The sequence below is a fragment of the Larus michahellis genome, chromosome 3 (assembly GCF_964199755.1).
Source record: "Larus michahellis chromosome 3, bLarMic1.1, whole genome shotgun sequence".
NCBI classification, from domain to species: domain Eukaryota; kingdom Metazoa; phylum Chordata; class Aves; order Charadriiformes; family Laridae; genus Larus; species Larus michahellis.
In genome coordinates this window covers 58,111,728-58,132,528 of record NC_133898.1, presented here as the reverse complement: position 1 = coordinate 58,132,528, position 20,801 = coordinate 58,111,728, and the positions used below count along the sequence as shown (strand labels likewise).

General features: G+C 43.4%; 1 protein-coding gene across 1 annotated transcript in view; it reads left to right on the top strand.

Annotated features, from left to right (window-relative positions):
- The window catches only part of FNDC1 (fibronectin type III domain containing 1), a 72,177-nt gene that overhangs the window by 39,430 nt on the left and 11,946 nt on the right, over nt 1-20,801 (top strand). Inside the window, exons 9-15 of the mRNA XM_074580336.1 lie at nt 1,150-1,271; nt 3,072-3,183; nt 4,123-4,503; nt 9,222-9,287; nt 11,228-11,389; nt 13,384-13,614; nt 14,731-14,839. Coding sequence (XP_074436437.1) covers nt 1,150-1,271; nt 3,072-3,183; nt 4,123-4,503; nt 9,222-9,287; nt 11,228-11,389; nt 13,384-13,614; nt 14,731-14,839 — 1,183 coding nt within the window. The remainder of the gene's footprint in view (nt 1-1,149; nt 1,272-3,071; nt 3,184-4,122; nt 4,504-9,221; nt 9,288-11,227; nt 11,390-13,383; nt 13,615-14,730; nt 14,840-20,801) is intronic.

The window sequence follows — 20,801 nt, the reverse complement described above, 5'->3', positions numbered from 1 at the left end:
AGAAATGTTTTTTCTCCCTCCAATGCATGGACATCCAAAATAGTATTGAGTGACCTGAGTGTTTTAGTGAATACTTTCTGTGCTATATGTAGATAACAACATTTTGTTCAATGTGGCCTCACTGTTATACAGTGAGGACCATGCAACTGGACTATTGTATGTGCTATGCTTTAGTCAGACTCGATGCTGTGTAGAGGTCCACCAGCTTGCAGAGCTTTCAGATGGGAGTGGACATTAAATAAGACTATGGCGGATGAGATGCATTGCGTGAAAGAATAGCAGCTTTTTCTGTGGAGGTTGTATATCAGCTTACTGCCAACCACGCAACTGAGACATTAATAGCCAAGGAGTGTTCAGTTTATATATAGATATATATATTTATTTTTCTGGAGGCAAGTCTCTGAGCTAGGATGTGAAAATTGCTGCCCTTTCTGAGCTGCGGGGCCAGCAGCTCAGTGCCACTGCTTCTCCACTTCTGAGCTGAGTGTGCCTCTGTGTAGCAGTGTTTTTTTCAGCTAGAGAAGGAGAATACTTCCTTTTAGAATCATAGAATCGCCTAGGTTGGAAGCGACCTTTCAGATCATCTAGTCCAACCATCAACCTAACTCTGACAAAACCCAATACATATACCAATATATGACCTTTACAGGTTAAAAAAAAAAGGGGGGGGGGGATAAATCCCATCCCCTCTCTTTTCAGTTCCTCACTACAGCTTTGTATACGGATAGGACTGAACAAGTGCTTGTGTTTAATGATGGTTTCTTCCCTCACCCCACTCCTCAGATGTTTACAAAGATCACAAACATTTGTGTCTGTAGTGCCATCTAGAAATGTTGCCCTACTTTACTTTCTTAAAAAAAACCAAGAGGGAATGAAGAGACCAAATAAACATGGTAGAAACAAACCGTGAGTGTTTAACCTCTTCAAAAGAAACCATTTCAGATGCTTGTGTCAGCCACAGGGATCTGACAATGTCACAGCAGTTGCTCCAAGCAGAAATGAAATGCCTGTTTGCTGACTGTGGTGGGGGCTCTTTCTGCTCTCATTTATGTCCAGATCAGTCAGAAAATGCATTTCTTTGCATTTAAAAATGTGGTTTGTTGTATGCACAGCTTTCTTCAGAATAGCGTGTTTACTTCTCTGTTTCAGGTTACAATGGCAGACCTAATCTTACAACGAAAAATGGAAATGGAAATGGAAAAATAATACCTGGTAATAATGGAAAACCAAGTGGACAGAGAGTAATCAATGGCCCTCAAGGAACAAAGTGGGTAGGGTGACCTTCTCTCCAAATTCAAGATTCTTTGGCCTTTTATTGTACTTACATTTTCATTAAGAAAAGAGAGGAGAACAGTGCCCTCAGTCAATGAAGCTGTGAAGTGAGGTGATACTTAGTGATCTAGTTTCCACTGTTCCATTGAAATCTAATGACAAATTCTGCATTTCATTATTGGAAACATTTCAAATGTGTGATTTAAAGCGTGATGGCTTGAATTTTCAACTATAGCATCACTCCCATAGATTTAGTGAGTCATGTTTTCCTCAAAGTCAGTGGGATTACAGCTCCCCAGTGACTCAGGGCTTGTCTGGTGTGCAGTGTGAGTGGGGACTGCCCGAAGTAGCTGCTGTGAAGGACGTGTTCAGCAGTGCTTCTCCCAGACTCACACTGCAGGGAGAAGCACGTGAGCAAGAGTATCAAAAAGCAAATTTACTAAATAAGCGTCACGATGCTTTAAATGTACAAACGTAGGCATCTTTAAGCATTTTGCTGTTCATATATTCTGTTTCATCCATTCTGTTTTCAGAAGAGCTCAAATGCCATTGATAGGGAAGCCCCACTAGGTGCCTCCAAGCCCAGATCTTGTCTTTTAGAGTCCTTTGCAGTGAGTTTATAACCAACCAATGCAGCGAAGGAACTGGTGTTTGCCATGCGTTTGCCCAAACACTGAGCAGGAGGAGACTGTGACCAGCCTCCCTGGCGTCGGTAGATCTGCTCACACGCTGCATGACACATAAAGACATTTATTTTATGGACACCTCAATCTTACCGTTTGCATTAGAGGAACATAAGAAATGTGCATCAGGTATGTCATATTCAAGGGAGGCATTTTGAAAAGCATGCCCAAAGCCTTTTATATAGACTCCAGAAAGTGGGCTAGGAAGGTCCTTGGGAGACCGTGGAGCATCTCTCTCCACCCCATCAGAGGAGGGCATTGCTGCAAGCAGGATGAACATCTTGTAAAGAAAGAGGATCTGTGTCAACGTCTGGGGCCTGGAGGCCTTCAGAGACTGATCTCATGATCTATTGTCCCTCCTGCTACAGTCTTCTCCCCAGCACCAAATGTAAGTCTTGCCAACGTGGAACTGCTGCTCACCTCTTCTTCGCAGTTTCCTCCCAGCACTTAACGCCACGTTTGCATTATTGTGTTCCGTGGCTCAGTGTCTGTTACCTCTGGTTCAAACAGCATACAGTTCAACTATTTTGGGTTGAAATAGCAGCAAGAACTGGATTTTGACTGCAGTTACCTCTTGAATGCAATCCAAGCTCTCAGACAGATTTGTTCTATGAGACAGAGGCTTTTCTTCGGTCTCGTACCCCAACTAAAATCTTAGCTACTTTGTTTTTTTGTTTTCACTGCCATTTCAATCTAAATTAGCTAGTTTAATTTTTCCTTTTTTTTTTTTTTTATTAGTACACATACTTTTTAATCCCATCTTCAAAAGGACTTGGGGTCATATTCAAATCAGTATTACAGGAATCCACTACAGGGGCTGCACAGCCCAAGAAAATCAAGGGAGTTGCTCCTTTGCATGTGAGAGCTACAGTAGGCGATATGAATACAGTTGCTGTGCAACTCTGAAGCCCAGCTCCTGGGGGTTTGCTTTCTTCAGCAGTGATTTTTCAGTGATTATTGTACAATTAGTGACTAACTTTTAAAAGTCTGTGGGTGTTGTGGCTATTCCCGAACACCACACTTAGCATCTGAATTTCCCCAGGATTTCTGCTTCTGTGAAATTTCATTTCACCTCCTCTTGTGTTAGCTAAACTTGAGTCCATCTATTGCTTTTAGATTGTAGATCTTGACCGAGGGCTAGTGTTAAATGTTGAAGGAAAATACCTCCAAGATTCCCAAGGCAACCCTCTCCGAGTGAAATTAGGAGGGGATGGACGTACAATTGTTGGTAAGTGACAGCTTCCTTCTTACAGAAAAAAAAATACTGGTTTTGTGCACTTGGTACAAGATTTTGAGCTGTTGAATGCTTCAGGCATCCCCAGGTCCCATGCAAGCCATTTGGAGTTCCTTGTACCTCAGGTCTCCATCCTGCACATTGCAGGACCTCGGGATACTTTGGGGCATCCTGTGGGGCTCCTGAGTACGAGGCAGCAAGAATCACCTGAGTCCATCTCACTTGTATCAGCATTTAGAAAGGAATCCAGAGCTGAGACAGAATAGGGATGTTTATATCTCTGTATACATAGCAATAATTATTCCCCACTGCTAGCACTACACCAGGCCATATGTATGAAATTTATTTTATTTTTTCTTCTGAAACTGACCACAAATAGTAAAAAACCCTGTGTGTGGTCTATGAAAACACTGCTGTTTGCATGTCAGTCTACCTGTATAGATCTCCTGAATGCAAATTCAGTGCCTGCTGTTGAACTGGTCACCATCCAGAATTTGGCACAAATATTTATCTGCATCTCACCAGCTCATTCCACTTTTTCCTTGCACATGTTTGACATCAGGGAGCAGAATAGGGATTCAACATACCTTTCATCAACAGTTACCAGACTGACTTAGATTAAATGCAGGCACAGTCCGCGTGTTTTGATTCTGCAGTGAAACAAACCTCCCTGCAGTCTTCCAAAGAAGTGTTTATCAAACAGCTGATAAAGTGAACACCGCTGTAGTTTTTCTGAGGTTCTTCTGAACCATTTTGCAGCTTTCTTAGCTGTGGCTCTTTCCTAGATAACAGCCACCACCTCTGTCAGCTTAGTTACAGAAAGCTGCAATCATGCTCTCAGTGCTCTTGTGGTATCTACTGTTGATAAATGCCCTGCTGTAAGCCTGAAATTGATTAATAGTGAGATTTTTTGGTTTTATTCTTCTCTCCTAGATGAAAAGGGTGCTCCAATGGTGAGTCCTGATGGATTACCTTTGTTTGGACATGGCAGATTCAGTAAACCTGTAGCAAGTGCACAAGATAAACCAATTATAAGCCTAGGAGGGAAACCTCTGATTGGTCTTGAAATGATTAAGAAAACAACCACTCCCTCAACCACTACAACAACAACACCCCCAACAACTACCACAACAACTACTGCAACCACTACAACAACTGTTGCGACAACTACCACCACCACTCCTGAACCAACCACCACTGAACCACCCACTGAGAAACCACCCCCGACCTGTCCTCCAGGCACCTACGCACAGTATGATGACGAGGGCAACTTGCTGTTGGGGTTTGATGGGCTGCCAGAGTGCAACGCAGAAGGTAACTTCCTTTTGTGCTGTTCGAACTACTTTGGTTGTGCTGTTTGTACAGCGCAAATGTACAGTGAGAAAGAATCTGCATCTGAGATTTTTGTCAATGCGATAAGGTAGGAGCGGAGATTAGAGCACCTGGAGAAGGGTTTGGTTGTTAAGTGGTTTTTCATTGGAAAATGTCAGCTTTCCTCACAGCTGAAGTTTTTCATGGAAATATGTTGATGTTGGCAAAATTCTCACCTTGTCTTGGATCCAGTCTTGTCACATATGTTCATGCATGTGAGCACAAGTATAGCCATTAGTTCTGCTGTCAAAGCACTCACCGATAATGAAGTCCTCACTCCAGTTCAGGCCAGGGAAGGACCTGAAGGCCCTATACATTTTGTCTATCTATCTCGTGTTTATTTCTCACAATAGATTATGAAAAGCCACTCTTTTGAGCCGTAGTGGGACCGGCTTTTTCAAGATGAGATTCTTATTCTCTTGCCAGCCCTCAGAGGTAGAGACTGTCTAGCAGGAATGCAGCACAGCACAAATGAAGCTGTGGAAAGACAACTCCAACTCTGCACCGATAAGGCAGAGAGTTGTACACTAATTTCTTTCTTGTCTGAAAATATAAAACAGGGACGGTACGTGTTATTATTTCCCTGTTGCAGTTACACAAGCTTAGTGTGCGGTGCCAAACTGAAATCCAAAGTAAACAAATACAAATGCACTAGTATTTGGGTGTTGATCCAGTTCCTACCATGTTTTACCTTTTGATCACCTGAATGTTGTATTGCAAACCAGTCAGCTGCTTATTTTACAAAACCGGATCAGGGAACACCATGGCAGTCCTTATCCCCAACTCAGTCTACAAATGGGCAGTAGAAGCATGGCCATAACCTAAACAAAGGGATGGCAGTCAGACATCTGCCAACTGCAGTGATCAGTTTTAATGGGTAATTAAACCCCCTTTCCTTTACCCCGTACACCTGTATCAGTGAAGCCAAAGTAGATTTACCATGTAACCATGGCCTGAGAAGCCGAACTATCGCTTTGAAGAGTGCAGAAGATATGGGAAGATGTGGCTTCAGCAACTCACAGGGAGTCTAAGGATGGCATCTTTGGAGAGGATCTCAGAAGCAGAAGACTGAAAATTCCCTTACCCGCTACCCTGGGTAAGTAATGAGTCACAGATGTTATTGCCTTGTACAGATGGAATTAGAATGATTTATGGTGCTAATATTTATCTAACAATTAGCCCCCTGTTTGAGTATGTATTTATGGAAGTGTGCATGAATATATACATATGCATAGATGTGTGTATACACACACACACACACAAACATATGTATATATAAATGACCATCATAATTAAATATTTCCTTGAAGATTTTTCATTTCCCTTTGGTGCTTTCATTGTTTTTAATTGTATTTACAAAAATATTACAAACATTGCTTTATATGGTCAGCCTGGTATTTTCAAAGTTGCCTAAAGGGGACCAGGATTTTTGGTAGGGTTAGAGTCCCTCCCACTCCAACCAGCTCCTTTTGCTTACCTTAGATATTGCTTGTATCCTCCAGTCTTTCCTCTCTTTGTCCTCATACCTGAGGGACATCTGAGAATACATATTATAAGAACAATAGGAGTTTATGAAATATGGCTGGGCTTAGTCTGAGCAAAGGCCCCAGAAGCTGAACAACAAAAAACTTTGCAGTATTATTTTTAGCAGAGTTGTGGGCTGGGGAATTTTCATGTGATTTTATGGACACGTAAAAACATTGTTTGATTTTTTTTGCCTTCTACCAGGTGAGCTTGCTGCATCCTTGAGCTTTTCCTAGAGGCATGAATGAAAACTAGTCTTTTTACACAGGCTGTGTGTCCAATGAGAATGGCCTTTAAGTCACTCCTAAACTGTCTGGCATTTCGACAATATGTTTGCAAATGCATCAAAGTGGAAGATGGAGAGGACACGATGGTGCTGGATTTCCACTTCTTACCTGCTATATATCTTGAGCAATATTAATCCCAACCTGGCAATTTTGAAAGTTTCTCTGAAGAATAATCATTAGAATTTTCTTGATTATCTTCTTTTTCCTTTTTATTTTTTTTTTTTTCATCGTGATGATCTGCCTCAACATTTGACAAATGCAGCAAAACAACCTGCCTGTTCCACAGAGGAACTTGCTTGAAAAGAAAGCATCTTTATGGTATTTATTTAATGATGGCTGTTTTTGTTTAACAAGTGCAGTGTCTATTTCAAGAGGGATAAACAACTACTACTTGAATTATTAAAACATTTAATGCCGTTTTCCCTTGACCATTTCCAAATCATATTTTTAAGTTGTCTTTCCCTTTAATCTCAGTCTGGAAAATACTCCAGAACATTTAATGAAATACTTATTCTGCCAAAGCTTGCTGTTTTGTTGCTAAGTGCTTTACTCCCAAACAGCCGGGGGCTGCAAGTGCCAAAACCCACCGCCAAACGTTCTATTTAAGCTTTGGCAAATTCGCTTACTCTCTGGCAGGATTTCTGCTTGACCCAGCAGAATTTGTTGTCAACATTTCACTAGATTCAGCAGTCTTTAACTTTCAAGAAGGACTTTGACAACACAAGTGTGATTTGTCAGTGAAATCAGCTAAACTTTTTTTCACGAACGCAAAAGGAAAAATAAATATCACTTGTTACACGTGATAAAATCAAGCAATGGTTGCACAGTCCACTGTCCTTAGAGGTGCCAAAAGACTACGGCAAGTGGTCATAGCAAGGCTTAGCCTCATCTGGTACTGTCAGGATTTACTGAAGAGCTGCAGTGAACGGTGATGGAGCAAGCTGGAGAACTTCAGCTGGTGTATGTGGAGAAAATTATAAAGCGAGAGGTCCTTTGGAATATACCTCCATCATCTTCATGCCACAGCTATTGCTAAAGAATCACAGGAAGTGAAGCAGAAGAGACTGAACAAGCACAAAAATAGAAAATAAAATTTGTGTATGCTGGATTGTACATAGGCGAAAGGCTGACCAGCTAGTAGGTGTGAAGTTTAAATCTGCCTGTGAAGGACTTCAAATTTCTGCATATCTGAGCCTCTTGTGTACTTGGATGTAGTCAAAAATAAGTGCATACATTGTAAACATTGCTTGATACTGGCTAACTGTAGTGAGAAGATCCGTAGAATTAATGCAACAAAGGATTTACCTTGTCAGTGACTACCCTCAGAGAAGTCAAGTGGCTTCCAAGTGGATGGTCTCCTGAAGAGTGGCTGCAGAAGTCTACCACGAGAAAATGTCAGATTTTGCTCTATGAATGCCTGACAAGAATTAAACCATTTTCCGTGTTTTCAAAACTTATTTTTGCATTAAAATCACTACTATGTATTTGAAAGATACTTATTGTAGTAGAAATTAGCCTTGTACGATTATTGTTGGTTCTAAATAAAAAAATGCCTGCAAAATGGAAATGTATCATTCAGATTATATTTGTGAACTATTTGACATTGGCAGTTGAAATTTTGCATTGTTTGCATTACTGGCTTAGTAAAATTAACATTGGTGCTTCCATATCAAGTGTTACAGGAACATTATCAGTTTCTGTGTAGTATCCTGAGGTCAAAGCTGTCTTTCTCTTGTCTTTGTTCACACACTGGCCTCTCCCCGGCCCCGGCATTTCATTGAAGACTTCTGATCGTAGCTGCAGTGGGTTCCGGCACAATGCTGTTGCTTTGTTTGCATTGCTTTTCATGGCTAATCTGAGCTTTGTGTGCTCTTTGGCTTCCCTGCACAACACGTGGGGAAATGCGTTTCCCAGGGTGTTCAGGGAAGCCTCCAGGATTCACAAGACGGATACATGACCTGCAGAGATATTGAGGTAATATATAGGCATCTGGGAAGTCTGTGGATGCATTTGCATTGGTTTTTGGGGTGGATCGGGAGAGTGTTTTTGGTGTGCACCTCACAATCATCTCTTCTTGCCATGTTTTCGTTTGCATCGTGGAGCAATCTCGGTGTGCACAGACTGAATTCCTGTTGGATGAAACTAAAGCGGCAGCAGTGCTTTGGGACGACACGTATGTGCCCTGACCTCTAATGGGCATTCGGTCCACAGGATCAGACTAGAGCTAGTGCAATGTAAAACCCTGTGAAATCCAGCACCAATTACTTTATTCTACAAATCCATTCCTTTTGGGCTGCGTTACTTGCTGGCGTAGACGCAGTCTGTAAATATCATGGCTCTGTGGGTTGTTTGATTTTTTTTTTTTTTTTTTTTTTTTTTTTATTCCCTGGCAAATATATTTGAATAGAAGTTTTCAGTTTATTTGGATTGTTTGATTAGGTTTTTTTTGCGTATTAATTTCTCACATTTGCTGCTCCTGAGACTATAAAACATTGTCAAATCCTGACCTGAGGGTTACATGGCTGCTGGCAGCCTACCTTTGCTCCACAGCTCCCAGGGCCAGGGCAGAGCTCCTGGAAGGTGCATTACTCTCGATTTTGAGTAGCAGTCTGAACCTATTTTCCCTCAACAAAACTCTTGGCTACTGCAGTTAGCTATTCATCTGTTATTCTGAATAGGCAGAATGGACTCTCGCTGTGTTATCTGGAAACTAGGCAGTTGTCTTATTTCTTTACAAATCAGCTGGCTAAAGATTTTTATTTTAAATTTTATTTCAGAAGTATTTTACTAGGAGGGTCGGGGTAGGACCGTTGAATTCTTACAGCGTTTTTTTTCTTTCTTCCTCAATAGATACATTCTCAGGACTGGATTCAGATGTGACAGCAACTCCAGAGGCATATGTGATATATGATGATGGTACTGTTTAAATATAAAAGTCTATTGCAAGTGGCATGTTTTGGGTTGGGTTTTCTCCACTCTTCTTTCTTTGGGATTGGGTTCAAGGGGGCAGGTGAATGGGTGATTAAGCAAGCAGTGGTGAGCTGGAAAAGCTTTCCAGAGTCCCACGTCACATGTGAAGTTCAAGGTTGTAAAAGCAACTGTTTCTGGGCACGAAGGTCCCTTACTATCAGTCCTGCAATCTAACAGGAACCTACTGTGGAAATTAATTACATTCAGACCTAGGTCATAGTCACCGCTTCAATCTTAGACTTGCTTTCTCTGGTACAACTTCTAACTCCAGCCCACTCAAAGCCAATGAACTCTTCTAAGAAAAGAAGACCAAAATATTGTCTGAGCCCTGGAAACTTGAAATACTTTAGTAAGTTTTTAGCACTCTAGAGCACTGTGAATATATTTTGGGGTTTTTTTGATGTGTAGTTTGCATTCAGACGATAAAACATGCTCATACTGAATAAGATCACCTACATACAAAATAATTAATCTGCTGAATTCATGTGGAATTCAAATTACAGAAGTTAGAAATCAGATAAAAGGAGAAGAGGGAAGTATATTTGCAGTTTTAGTCGTGCCATCCTGATGCTATAATTCAGGACACACAAAACTTAGCTGAAGAGGAAGCCTCAAGTCCCAGCATTTAATTTTAAGTCTGCACAGGGAGCGCAATTCTTAATTACTGGAACTAGCACTCATTTTCTGCCATCACTGACTTCTGATGTTCTGCTGCTTTTAATCCTCAGGTTCCTTCTCCTACCCCTGCATATTAAAGCAGATAAGTACAGAACCCTGTGAAATTCAACATGTTCTATTATTAACTTATTAGTAGAATTTATGGCTCTAGAAGAATAAAAGTTTTTTTCTTTGTGGATGCAGTGCTGGAATCTTAAGTCAAACCAAGAGCAGCAACAAAAAAAGCCATTTAGAAAGAGAGTGCAGCAACTGAGAGGGAGATATAGACTTTTTTGCTTTTTATTCTGATTGTGTCATACTGAGGCCAACTGAGAATGTGGGGAGGAGAGGATGAACTAAAAACTGCACAAGTCCTGTTTCCTACATTCCTTACATCCCCGTGGAAGTGGAATGTCCTCAGTGCACAGATCTTTTTCTAGGCCTCCCCTTAGGGGCAGGTCACCTGCAGAAAACAGATGCTTTAGCAGTTCAAGCAGAAAACACTCAAAGCCATGAGCAGAGTCCTACAGCCTGTAAAAGGACACAGCAAGAATGTGAAATGCTTCTTTCCTTTCATTTTGTGTGTCAATCTGGTAGCACAGTAGCTTTTCAAAGAGCACTGGATTTAATGGGACTGAATATCAAGGAGGACTGAATCAGGAGATTCATGTGTGTCAGTTGCCTTCCCTCATGGCCCTAATGGGACCACAAATGGCAAGTACAAGACTCCATGTCTCTAAGTTTCAGGAAGCCTTAAGAGCAGTATGAACCAGCTCTGGCATTTTAGAATAATAACAGAGAGTTTTCTTAAAAAGCCATTTTTTCACTGCCTTATCTCCTTCCTTTGGCATCTGAGGGCTGTTGACAGGGATTCAATTACTGTGCTGTCTTTCTTTGGGGATTTTAAGGGGAGGTGGCAGACAGAGTGTGTTCAGGATATTGCTGTATGAATACATTTGTTTATTGTCACCCTTTTTACCTGTGTGAACAAGGTCTAAATCAGCAACAACACTAGTATTCTGAGGCAAAGACTTTGTGCTTGCTGTCCATCAGTTTGGTAGAAACCCTTGCAAGGCTGAAGTGTCACCAACCCTGACTTAGGGGCCCATAAGGAGGGTGTGTGACACTCCTTTGGGATTGTGGCTGGTGACAGAAACGTTTCCCTTCTCATAGTTAAGCCAAAATAGCATGAAGCAAGCTAACATTTTCATCTTATGTTTCCTCTGAAGACTATGAGTTTTTTGAGAGTACTTTGCCACCAACCACCACCACTGTCAGCACCACCACTGCTTCTACAACAACAGAATCGGAAGTTGTCTATCCGGAGACTAGTGTTGTTGGCACCGGCCCTATGTCAGAATATGATATTGCTGGGAAGAAACGCTTCACTGGTAAGGATGTCCTTTGGTTTATGTAGCTTACTACTTGTGCTGCAAAGAATTCTTGTTCTAGCAAAGTCAGCCCTTAAGCTGAGATCATTGCACAAATAGGTCCAACAGGCTGGTGTGGGGTCCTTGTAAGGACTGCCACCTGGGACACCCAAACAGCAATACTTTGTTCATAGCTTTGATAGTTGCATGTCTACGTGTGGACCCACATGGATTTTGTTGAACCAGTGCAAACCTCTACTCTTTCAGTGTAAGCGCTCTGCTTTGTGTTCTGCACTGTATTTGGTTTATCTGAAGTCAGTAAGAGAGCAAGAGTGTCTACTCTGGTGCTCAGTTCAACTCAATTGCATCATTTTAAGTTCACGCTAGTAGTTCAATCAGTGCAACTTTCCATGTAGGTGTGAGTCTTCCTCTGGGGGACCTAATTCTTTTCCACTGACCCATGCAACCCCAGTGATTTCACCCACCTTGCACAAGCATGTATGTCAAAGGTGTGCTTCAACATCAAGGAATGAATGGTATTTTGGATATGAACTTTCCAAAAAGTAAAACCATCAGAGATAAATTTGACATTGCTATTTGTGTCTTTGCTCTGTAGAAGGAACTTGGTGAAGGAACCCCCAATACATTGACATGAGGCTGGCTCCTGTGTACGTGAGCCATTCAAGTGTGTGGGTAGGTGTTGCAGCTCTGACTTCAGAGCTGTGCTGCTGCTTTGTTAGAGAAGCAACTGGGGGCCAGACCAGAGGGATTTGGAGGTATTAAGGCACTGCATTCTGGCCTCCACCCCAGACTGGTGACCCCTGCCTCCCCCTAGCCCTTTACAAACCTCTGGCATTTGAGCTGAGGTCAGGTCAGCTGCTGGCTCACCTGGCATTTCAGATGGGAGTTCAGGGAATAGAGAGTCAGCTTTGACTCATGTCTTGCCTTCCCTTCCAATATCTACAAGCTTCACGTGGCTTAGAGTGGAGCTCTGCTGCTGGAGTGAAAGATTTGTTTTTATATAAGCCAAGACTTTTTCCAGTGCATCTTCAGTTTCCCTGTCCAAACAATTTCATGATGTTTCTATTCGGGTCTCTCACTGACAGTACTTCTTGATTCATTTAGCTGGAGAGGCTAAAATTAACTTCATTGCAAAATCTGGAAAAAATCCCTTTAGGGCATGACATCCAATAAGATAAACCAAGAAAAGTTGGTTTATGAACATCTCAAGGCACTAGGGAAATAATATTACCATTTCAATGAATTGTATTATTGCATAATAAACATTGCTGAATAAACATTTCCAAAGCAAATTCTATAGTCCTTACTTTGAATGTTACAGTGACTTTTAAGGTAATAAAAAGATGGTTTAATCTTTTCCCAAACTGAAGTGCAATTCTGGTCAGTATAAAGCTTTTGAAAATAAACGTTACAGGTTGGGAGCACATGTTTGGAAGGTAGGGACTCATGACTCCTGGTGCCTTAGTACCCAGGGAACCGCAGCAATAATCCCTTCATTTAACCTGGTCAGACTTCACCTTGGAATTACTTTTCTTGTTCTCTCTGTTGTTTCGCCCCAGCTTCAGGATGTTTGTGTAAGAACCAACCACTAAGACCTGGTAAAATCTTAAGACGATCTAAGGCCCTGGCAGGGATCTGTTGCCATATGTGGAAAGGCAGAGAGTTTGGGTGACATTTCCACCCCTCCTCCAGAGCAGCTGGAGGCAGCGTGCAGAGGGTGCTGCAGTCACAGACGATCCTTCTGCCTTTGCATAATTGGGTACAGTTGTGAGTGTGGGCTAGACCTGAATATTGGCATCCCGTTCCCCCTGCACTCAAATTGAGTGTGAGCCATGCTTTCTTGGCAGCAGGGAACCGTCTCTGGGCTGGAAGTGGAGGAATTTTAAAATGCATCGCAAAACTTGACTCTCTTTTCAGGGAATTGCCAGCCTGTGTGCTACTCTGTGGTACCTACAAACTGCTGACTAAACACCACCCTTCCCTGTCTCTTCCAGCTCCTTATGTGACCTATCTCAATAAAGATCCAGCAGCCCCCTGCTCCTTGACAGAGGCTCTGGAGCACTTCCAAGTGGAGAGCCTCGACGAAATCATCCCGAATGACCTCAGAGAGAAAGATCTGCGTCCCCTGAAAGCCCCTCACAACATCACTGTCGTGGCAGTCGAAGGCTGTCACTCCTTTGTCATCGTGGACTGGGCCAAACCTGCTCGAGGAGACATGGTAACAGGTACTCTCCTGAGGGGTAGTGGGGAAGGGGAAGGTTTTCTTAAAGGACCCTTTTTGCCTTAAGCTGAGCCAGTGGCTCATGAAGTTCTCACTCTGCAATTTTCTGAGAGGTAAGCTACTTTCTGAAGAGTGAGAAAGGTCCGTCTGTCATCCTTTGGTGCCAGACCAACCAGCTCATGCTGGTCCAGGTATTTCAAAGTTTTTGCCACTGCGTTTGTGGCAGCTGTTTTGAAGGCACCGCTTCTCACCTGGATGGTAGCTGTGATAGTGCTTTGCTCGACTGAGCACTTCTGCCTCCAGGTAGTGCCCTCAGCACCACCGCAGGCACCTCCCAAGCCTGCCTTTGGAGCATCTTTCACACTCAGCTTCGGTCCACTTTGAGATGAGGTGAGTGTGGCTGGAGCCACTCTGGGTGTGAGCCTGCAACTGACTTCACGAATGAATCTCAAAAGTTGCTGGAAAGACACAAGAGTAAATAAATAACCAAAATATTTTCGAAATTAATCAACCTCTGTTTGTCAGAGCTGAAGTCAGCATTGGAAGAGGCCACTGCTTTGGTGCTAACATCCAGTTTTTGAGGAGCCTCACCCAACTCTGTGGCTGACAGCGATGACAAGAGGGGTGGGAGCTGGCGGAGCTGAAGCAGGGATGATGGTTGGGAAGGGAGAAGGTGGCACTTGAACAGGCTGTGTGGTGTCTGTCCCACAGCATTTCATTCTTCAAGGCTGTTAATCCAGTACCTTCCCAAACACAGTTTGCATAATGTATTTTTTAAAAAAAAAAAAACAACACAGAATTTCTAACTACATTAGTTTCTGCACAGTCAGTGTATCACTTAAAACAGTGAACGTGTTACCTCTGTCATCTTTTTGCCTTCACTGTTTTAAACCAGTATTTGCACCTGGGTACCATCCTCTGATGTAATGCTCCATCATTATTAGCTAATGACAGGAAATTCTTGTAGCCTGGGATTTTCCAGGGGTGTTAGGCATCAAATCACTTTCATATTCTAAGATGCTTCCACCCCTTTTAACTCATAAAATCTACCATGACACCTAGGGATATTATTTATTTAAAATTTTAGAATCCTCGCAACTATTTGTCTTCCCATTTACAGGCTATCTAGTTTACAGTGCATCCTACGATGACTTTTTAAAGAACAAGTGGTCAACCAGGACTGCAGGGACAACTCATTTGCCAATTGAGAACCTGAAGCCCAACACACGGTAAAGATTTGAGCCACTCCTTTTCAGTTCTGTTAGGGAAGTAAAATAAATTTTGAGAATTGTCAGTCATTTTTCTTGGCCTTAGTATAAATGATCTAGATTTTACTCATCCTGTTTGACAGCAAATGGTTTTATAAACTGCACAGCTACTTACATGGTTATCTTTACCATATTAATGCTGGAGCAGATGACTGTGTGTACATGCATATATGTTTGTGTATATAAAACCACGTATCAGTAACAGAGAAAATGTTATTTTAAAAATGCATTTTCTAGTCTTATGCATAACTGATTCAAGTTTTGGGGGGAAGACTATACTAATGTATACCCTTGGTGTGATGTGATGTGGCCATTCCCACATACTGGCATGGCCAAGATTTGATACCTAAGGGCTGGTGAGGAGAGGTGCCGCTCTCTTGTCTGTTCTCGCTGTCTGTTCACGAGTTGTGCTGGAATAAAAGGCTTCATGGTATATAATGAGACTGTGGCAGTTGCTCAGAAGTCAGTTTGGCAGGAGCTTTAGGTCTTTATCTTGCTAAAAATCTCACTGAAATGGCAGAACGTGCATGCTTTGGGTGATACTGGAATAATTCGTGGCAATTGGGTGGGAAGTAAATGGCCACAAAGGGACTACATTAAAATTACTTCTTTTGGCAGACGCTCAGTGGCTCTCATACTTTTCGCTCAAATTCTGAGTGTGAAACACTTTTGGTGCTGCCTTGGGCTAGGTGATTGCTCTTCATGTGCTGATGCCTACAGTCTCTTAGACACTGGTGGCAGGTGTTGCTCCTGTAAGTGTTAACGTGGGAGATGCACTGGGATTGTGGGCTAGGACTAGCATGCCTCACTTCATGACGAGCTGCAGATCAGAGCATCCACTCCTAGGACAGGCACATAGGGGTTGTGCCAGGGCAACACAGAAGAGCAAAATGGCGTCACCTAAAGTATCTTTCCTTTCCAAGATGACGTATAGACGAAGGGAGGGTTCTGCGGGTTAAAAGCAGTTATCTGAGCATCTCAACCTAGAAAACAGAGAAGAATTGTTTGGGCATGGCCTTCATCAAAAATCTTAATAGATTAAATAATAAATAAGATAAAATAAATAAATTATGAAAAGTCAATGCATTGTAGCATTTGGGTCTCAAATATGACCAGGCGTATTTTTTCTGACCACTTTACAGTGCTTCTCCGCACAGCCCTAACTTTAGCGTAGGCTCACACACACCTTGCCCCTGCAGCTGCTACTGATGGCCCTGAAACATCCAAGCACCAAGAAATCAGACTATGTGTTAAGAAGGGAGTGCTTCTCCACAACAGGGGACCTCAAATCAGGACATCCCCTGTCTCCTCCCTGGAGACTTCTCTCCAACCAAAGAGTTCTGGGGACATGGCATCTCTTTGGGAGAGCCAGCACCAGAGCAACTTCAGCAGCAGCTCCTGGGTCCACCAGGGACATGTCCACCAGAGGACACCTGCAGCGTCAAAGACCCAGGAAATCAGCAAGCAAAAGGTGTATGGAGAGGCAGGATAAGCATACACAGGACACCCAAAGAGTTAAAAAAAAAACAGAAATAAGATGTTACAGGAAAAACTTTGTGCCATTTTACCCTCGGCTTTTCTGTCCACAGCACTGTCGGTCACATACTTCATGAGGCTTTTTCTCACATATCCAAGAGATAAAAAAAGGCAACCTATTCTGAAGATTAATAACCTAGACCTCAGTGCAAGTCCTTAAGAGTGGTGGATGGTGGATTAAAGCAATATTACTTGCACAGTAGAGAGCTGCAATCTGATGCTCCGCATCTGCTAGTGCCCTTGTTATAAAACATCATTGTTACAAAAGTATGGAGGGAGGTGTGGGGCACAGTTTCGCTGTGGGTTTCACCCATTATAACAAGATGGAAGAGGCCTGAGATCTAAGCTCTGTTCCTAGATAGTGAGAGAAGTGGGTGCAGACCCTCCTGCCTTTGTATGTCCACGTCCTTGTGCCTTGAGGACATCCTTTCCCTAAACCTCTCTCCTCCTGCCACTAGTCCCAGTTCCTGCCTCGACATGCCAGACTCCTGTACATCCCCTGCCCTTCTCCCCTTCACTGGTTTTCTGTAGCCTCTCCTGCTCCCACACTCTCAGCCTGTTCCCCACACAGGCCAGGGAGGCTTTGCCCCTATGCCCCAGATTCCCTTGGCTGGACTCCTCTGTGTCTTGCTTCTCTGCCATTTCCAACTTCCAGCCCCAGCTCCTCACCTCTTCACTGCCTTTCAGCCAAGTCTCCCTCTCCTGCTGCCCCAAGGACAGTGTTGAAGACCACTGACAGCTCTCTGCTTCTCGTGCCTAACATCTCAAGGGCTTCAGGTGACCAGAAAGAGGGGTTGCAGTGAAAGCCCCCCAGGAGCCCTGCAGCCGCTGTCCTGGCTGCGCTTGGTGCAGGGGAATTGATGGGAATTGAGCTGCCAACCTGTGATACATCTTCCAAGATGCACGTTAACTCCAGGCTTCAGAAGGTCACAATTTAGCTGTATTTGAATGGAGTTTTATAGGAATAGCCAGGTTATAGGTTCACGCATCTCCATGAACCTACTGACTCCCCTATCACATGTTAAGGTTCTGGTTCAAAGTAAGGGAGGTTCAAGCAAGCACTGTTTGTTTTAAGCATATTATTTCCCCAGCATCTTACTGAAGAATGGTATAATCCATTGGCCTCTGTTATACACTCTGTGAAGGAAATAAAGGCTTCATGTGGGGTCTGTGGTGGAGAAGGAGGAGAAATTTCCCTTCGTTACGACAGGGGAATTGTGTGTATTGGCCAGTCTCATTTATATTCTCCAAATCCACAGACTGAATTAATCGCATATTTTCTGTCTTAAAAATAACTCCCTAACCACTGGTAAAAGACCCCATGCCTAACTAAGAAAATATGGCATGAAATCTGAAGTTAGTCTAAAAATTTTGTGTTTGCACTGTTAGTGCATTTTGTGAGAAATCTCTGATTAAGTCAGATTTACTGTATGCAGATGCTGTTGACTGCTGGGTGTCCCATGAGGGGCTATGGGTGGTGCAATCTCACGGCGGGCACAGCGTATCAGTAACAGGTTGGCATCTTGGTAGAAGTCAGCCCCGGAGAAGATTTGAAGCTGTCAACATATCCTGGAAAACATCTGCCTGGTGTTTAGGTTTTACAAACAAACCGGAAATCTGTGTTTAACCCATGTCATAAGTTTTCTTCCAAGGCCTGGTCTGACCTCCAGTTGAGAAGTGGAAGTTTTTCCATTAGCAAAACTCTGGCCAGCTTCAGTGGGCACAGGGAGCTGCTTCCTCGTGACATGTGAATATAAACACTACAATTACTTTAAGCCTTATTAAATCTTAAAAACAGCAGTCTTGACAATGTCCCTTCCCTAAGCTTAATTCTCAGCTGTCACAGAAGGCTGATGCAGAGGGCTGGATGGCATCTGCTCAACCACTAAATCCAGTCTCCTGCAGTCACAAACATGATAATACGCGTCATAAACATTTCAGTCTCTTTCTTGAGCATGGTTACGCTTTTTCCTGCCTTTCTGTGGGAAAGCTGTGTTGGTGCCTGATGGGAGTGGCTAGATAGTCTCGTGATAGTCTATCTCATGATAGTCTCATGGTCCTTTACCACCATATCTCCATGTCTCATCAAATCTTCTTCCCTGTCCGCTGTTTTTGTTCCCTCCAGGGACATTTTGATCCCACAGTGCCTGCTACCAATTCCACTGTTGTACAAGGCACTTCATAGGAAGCTTTCAAACGTTTACTCAGGGCCCACAACTGCAAACAGATCCTGGATCTTCTGGGTCTGGGGGTGAGATGCAGCGAAAATTTCTGTTTCCTTTCTGTATCCCTACTAAAGAAAAACTGCAGTATGTCCAACAAATAGCATCAGCCACAGCTGGCTGCTGTGCATCACCGGACAGTACAAAAGAGGTAACAGGTCAATGAAACCCTCGTCCTGTGCAAGCGGTAGATCTGTGTGGCACATACCTACATCATACCAGCTGTGTAGGAAGCTCCTCTTCTCACTCTGCTCTAGTGTCTTATTATAATATTTCTTGTAAATATTCACAGCAAACGTAGTGCTAGGCTGTTTTTGATGGAGGGAGGCACTTTGCACTAGCCTGTGAACCTGCAGGCAGCTGATTTATGTGTTTTTCTTCTGGAGGGATGGTGCAGTTGCAGGGGGAGGGTGTCAGCCCCTGCTGCCCTCTCCACATGCTTGTGGGAGGAAACCTGCCTGTCCTTCCCAACCTCCTCCCAGCCTCTTTTCCCCCTCATCCACTGATCCTGCTGGGCAGTGGGTCTGTGGGGTGCTGTCACGTCGGCTTGTTCCCTCCCCTTCCTGGGCAGCACGTGGCTCTCCCTCCAGGCACCTGCATGTACCCTCCACACATCCACCACCCTTGTGCTGACACAGGAGGTCCAGCAGCAGCCACCCCACCGTCCCCATGGCTGGCATGCGGTCCCGGTGCTGTGGATCCCACCCTGCCACCTGCAGCACATGCGGACGGTGCTGCTGTGTGCCCCATGGCTGGCTGGTGTCCCACCATCTCAGCCTGACGCTGGACGGGGCATGGGGCCGGGGGGTCCATGCAGGCACCCCTTCGGAGAGGTGGGAAAAAGGATTTTGCGGTGAATGATTTTTTTTTTAAAAAACAGCTGTTTCCCTTATTAGCGTGTTAAGCAATTATCTCACTTTCTGGCTGCAAGTGCCAGCTATTTAATGCGAACAGAAGGGAGACACCTTGAGTTAAGTCATAAAATGATTTTGCTCAAAGTGACAGGTATGGTGATACGATTAGTCATATAGTCTAAATGAATAAAAATATTACATATTCATTGCCCCATTACAGTTTATTATGTCCTTTTTTGACATGTCAGTAGAAGTGATATATAAAATCTCTAAGGAGGTTTCTCCTTAGGAGGAAAAGCTTTTTTCTTGTCTGTATTGAAAATGAGTAGCGAATGGTGTTGCGTCTCTTGCAGTTGTTAATCTTTTGTGCCTATTGGTAACAATTCATTGCAGTTCTGCCTAGGCAAAGTGTAATCAAAGCACAATCAACTTATATATTACAAGTTTTGTTCATGTATTTATGTGATGAAGAACAGTTGAGTTATACTGGTTTGAGATTTCCTGGTAAATTCATCAGCTGAATGATTCTGACTAATGAAAATGTCAGATGCCTGGACCTAGGAGGGCTTTGGCAATTTCTATTTTATTTGTCATGTCTGAGAAAGAAATATATCCTGACTGCATTATTTCATTGACGTTCTTAATGCAGTAATCATAGCATCATCTATGTTTAAATCACAGGTCAGCAAGTCACGAGACCTGGCTCTCTTTCTGGCACTACTAAAGGCTTCTTGTATATATAAAGGCTTAGGAAATAATTTTCCAATTTAGCGTAGAAAAAAGTACTCAGAACTTCCTCGCTGCTCTTTCCAGAAAGTCAGGCAGGCATCCTGAGCAATCATGTGTCCCAGACGGGCTTTTATATACATAGCAGGACCCCGGAATGCACAGTTGCCCTGATTGCGTAGGTAATCACAGGTAAGATGTAGGCTGGAAAACATTTTTCTCCTACTCTTCTGAAGTAGTCACACCAAGTGTTGGACTAAGCCAGCGCAGCTTGGTGCTGCGTTGTGGCCATTTCAGAAGTCACATGAGGAATTGCTGCCTTGTGTCCTGTCCCTGTGGTCAGCCTTGTGCCGATGGCCCCTGTCCCGACCCAAGTGGAGAAGGTGCGAGTGGGTGAAGGAGGCGTGGATGGATGCAGGTGTCCTGTGAGAGCATTGGCAGCTCAGGGGATTAAAGCAGTGCTCAGGCTGCCGTGCTTACTCGGGTGGCCAGAAGCGGAGGAGCACACGGGAGGCTTTTCACTCCCCTCTCCTCTTTTTCCAGCCATACTAAACACTCATAAGCTGGGGTTGAGAAATCAAGGCC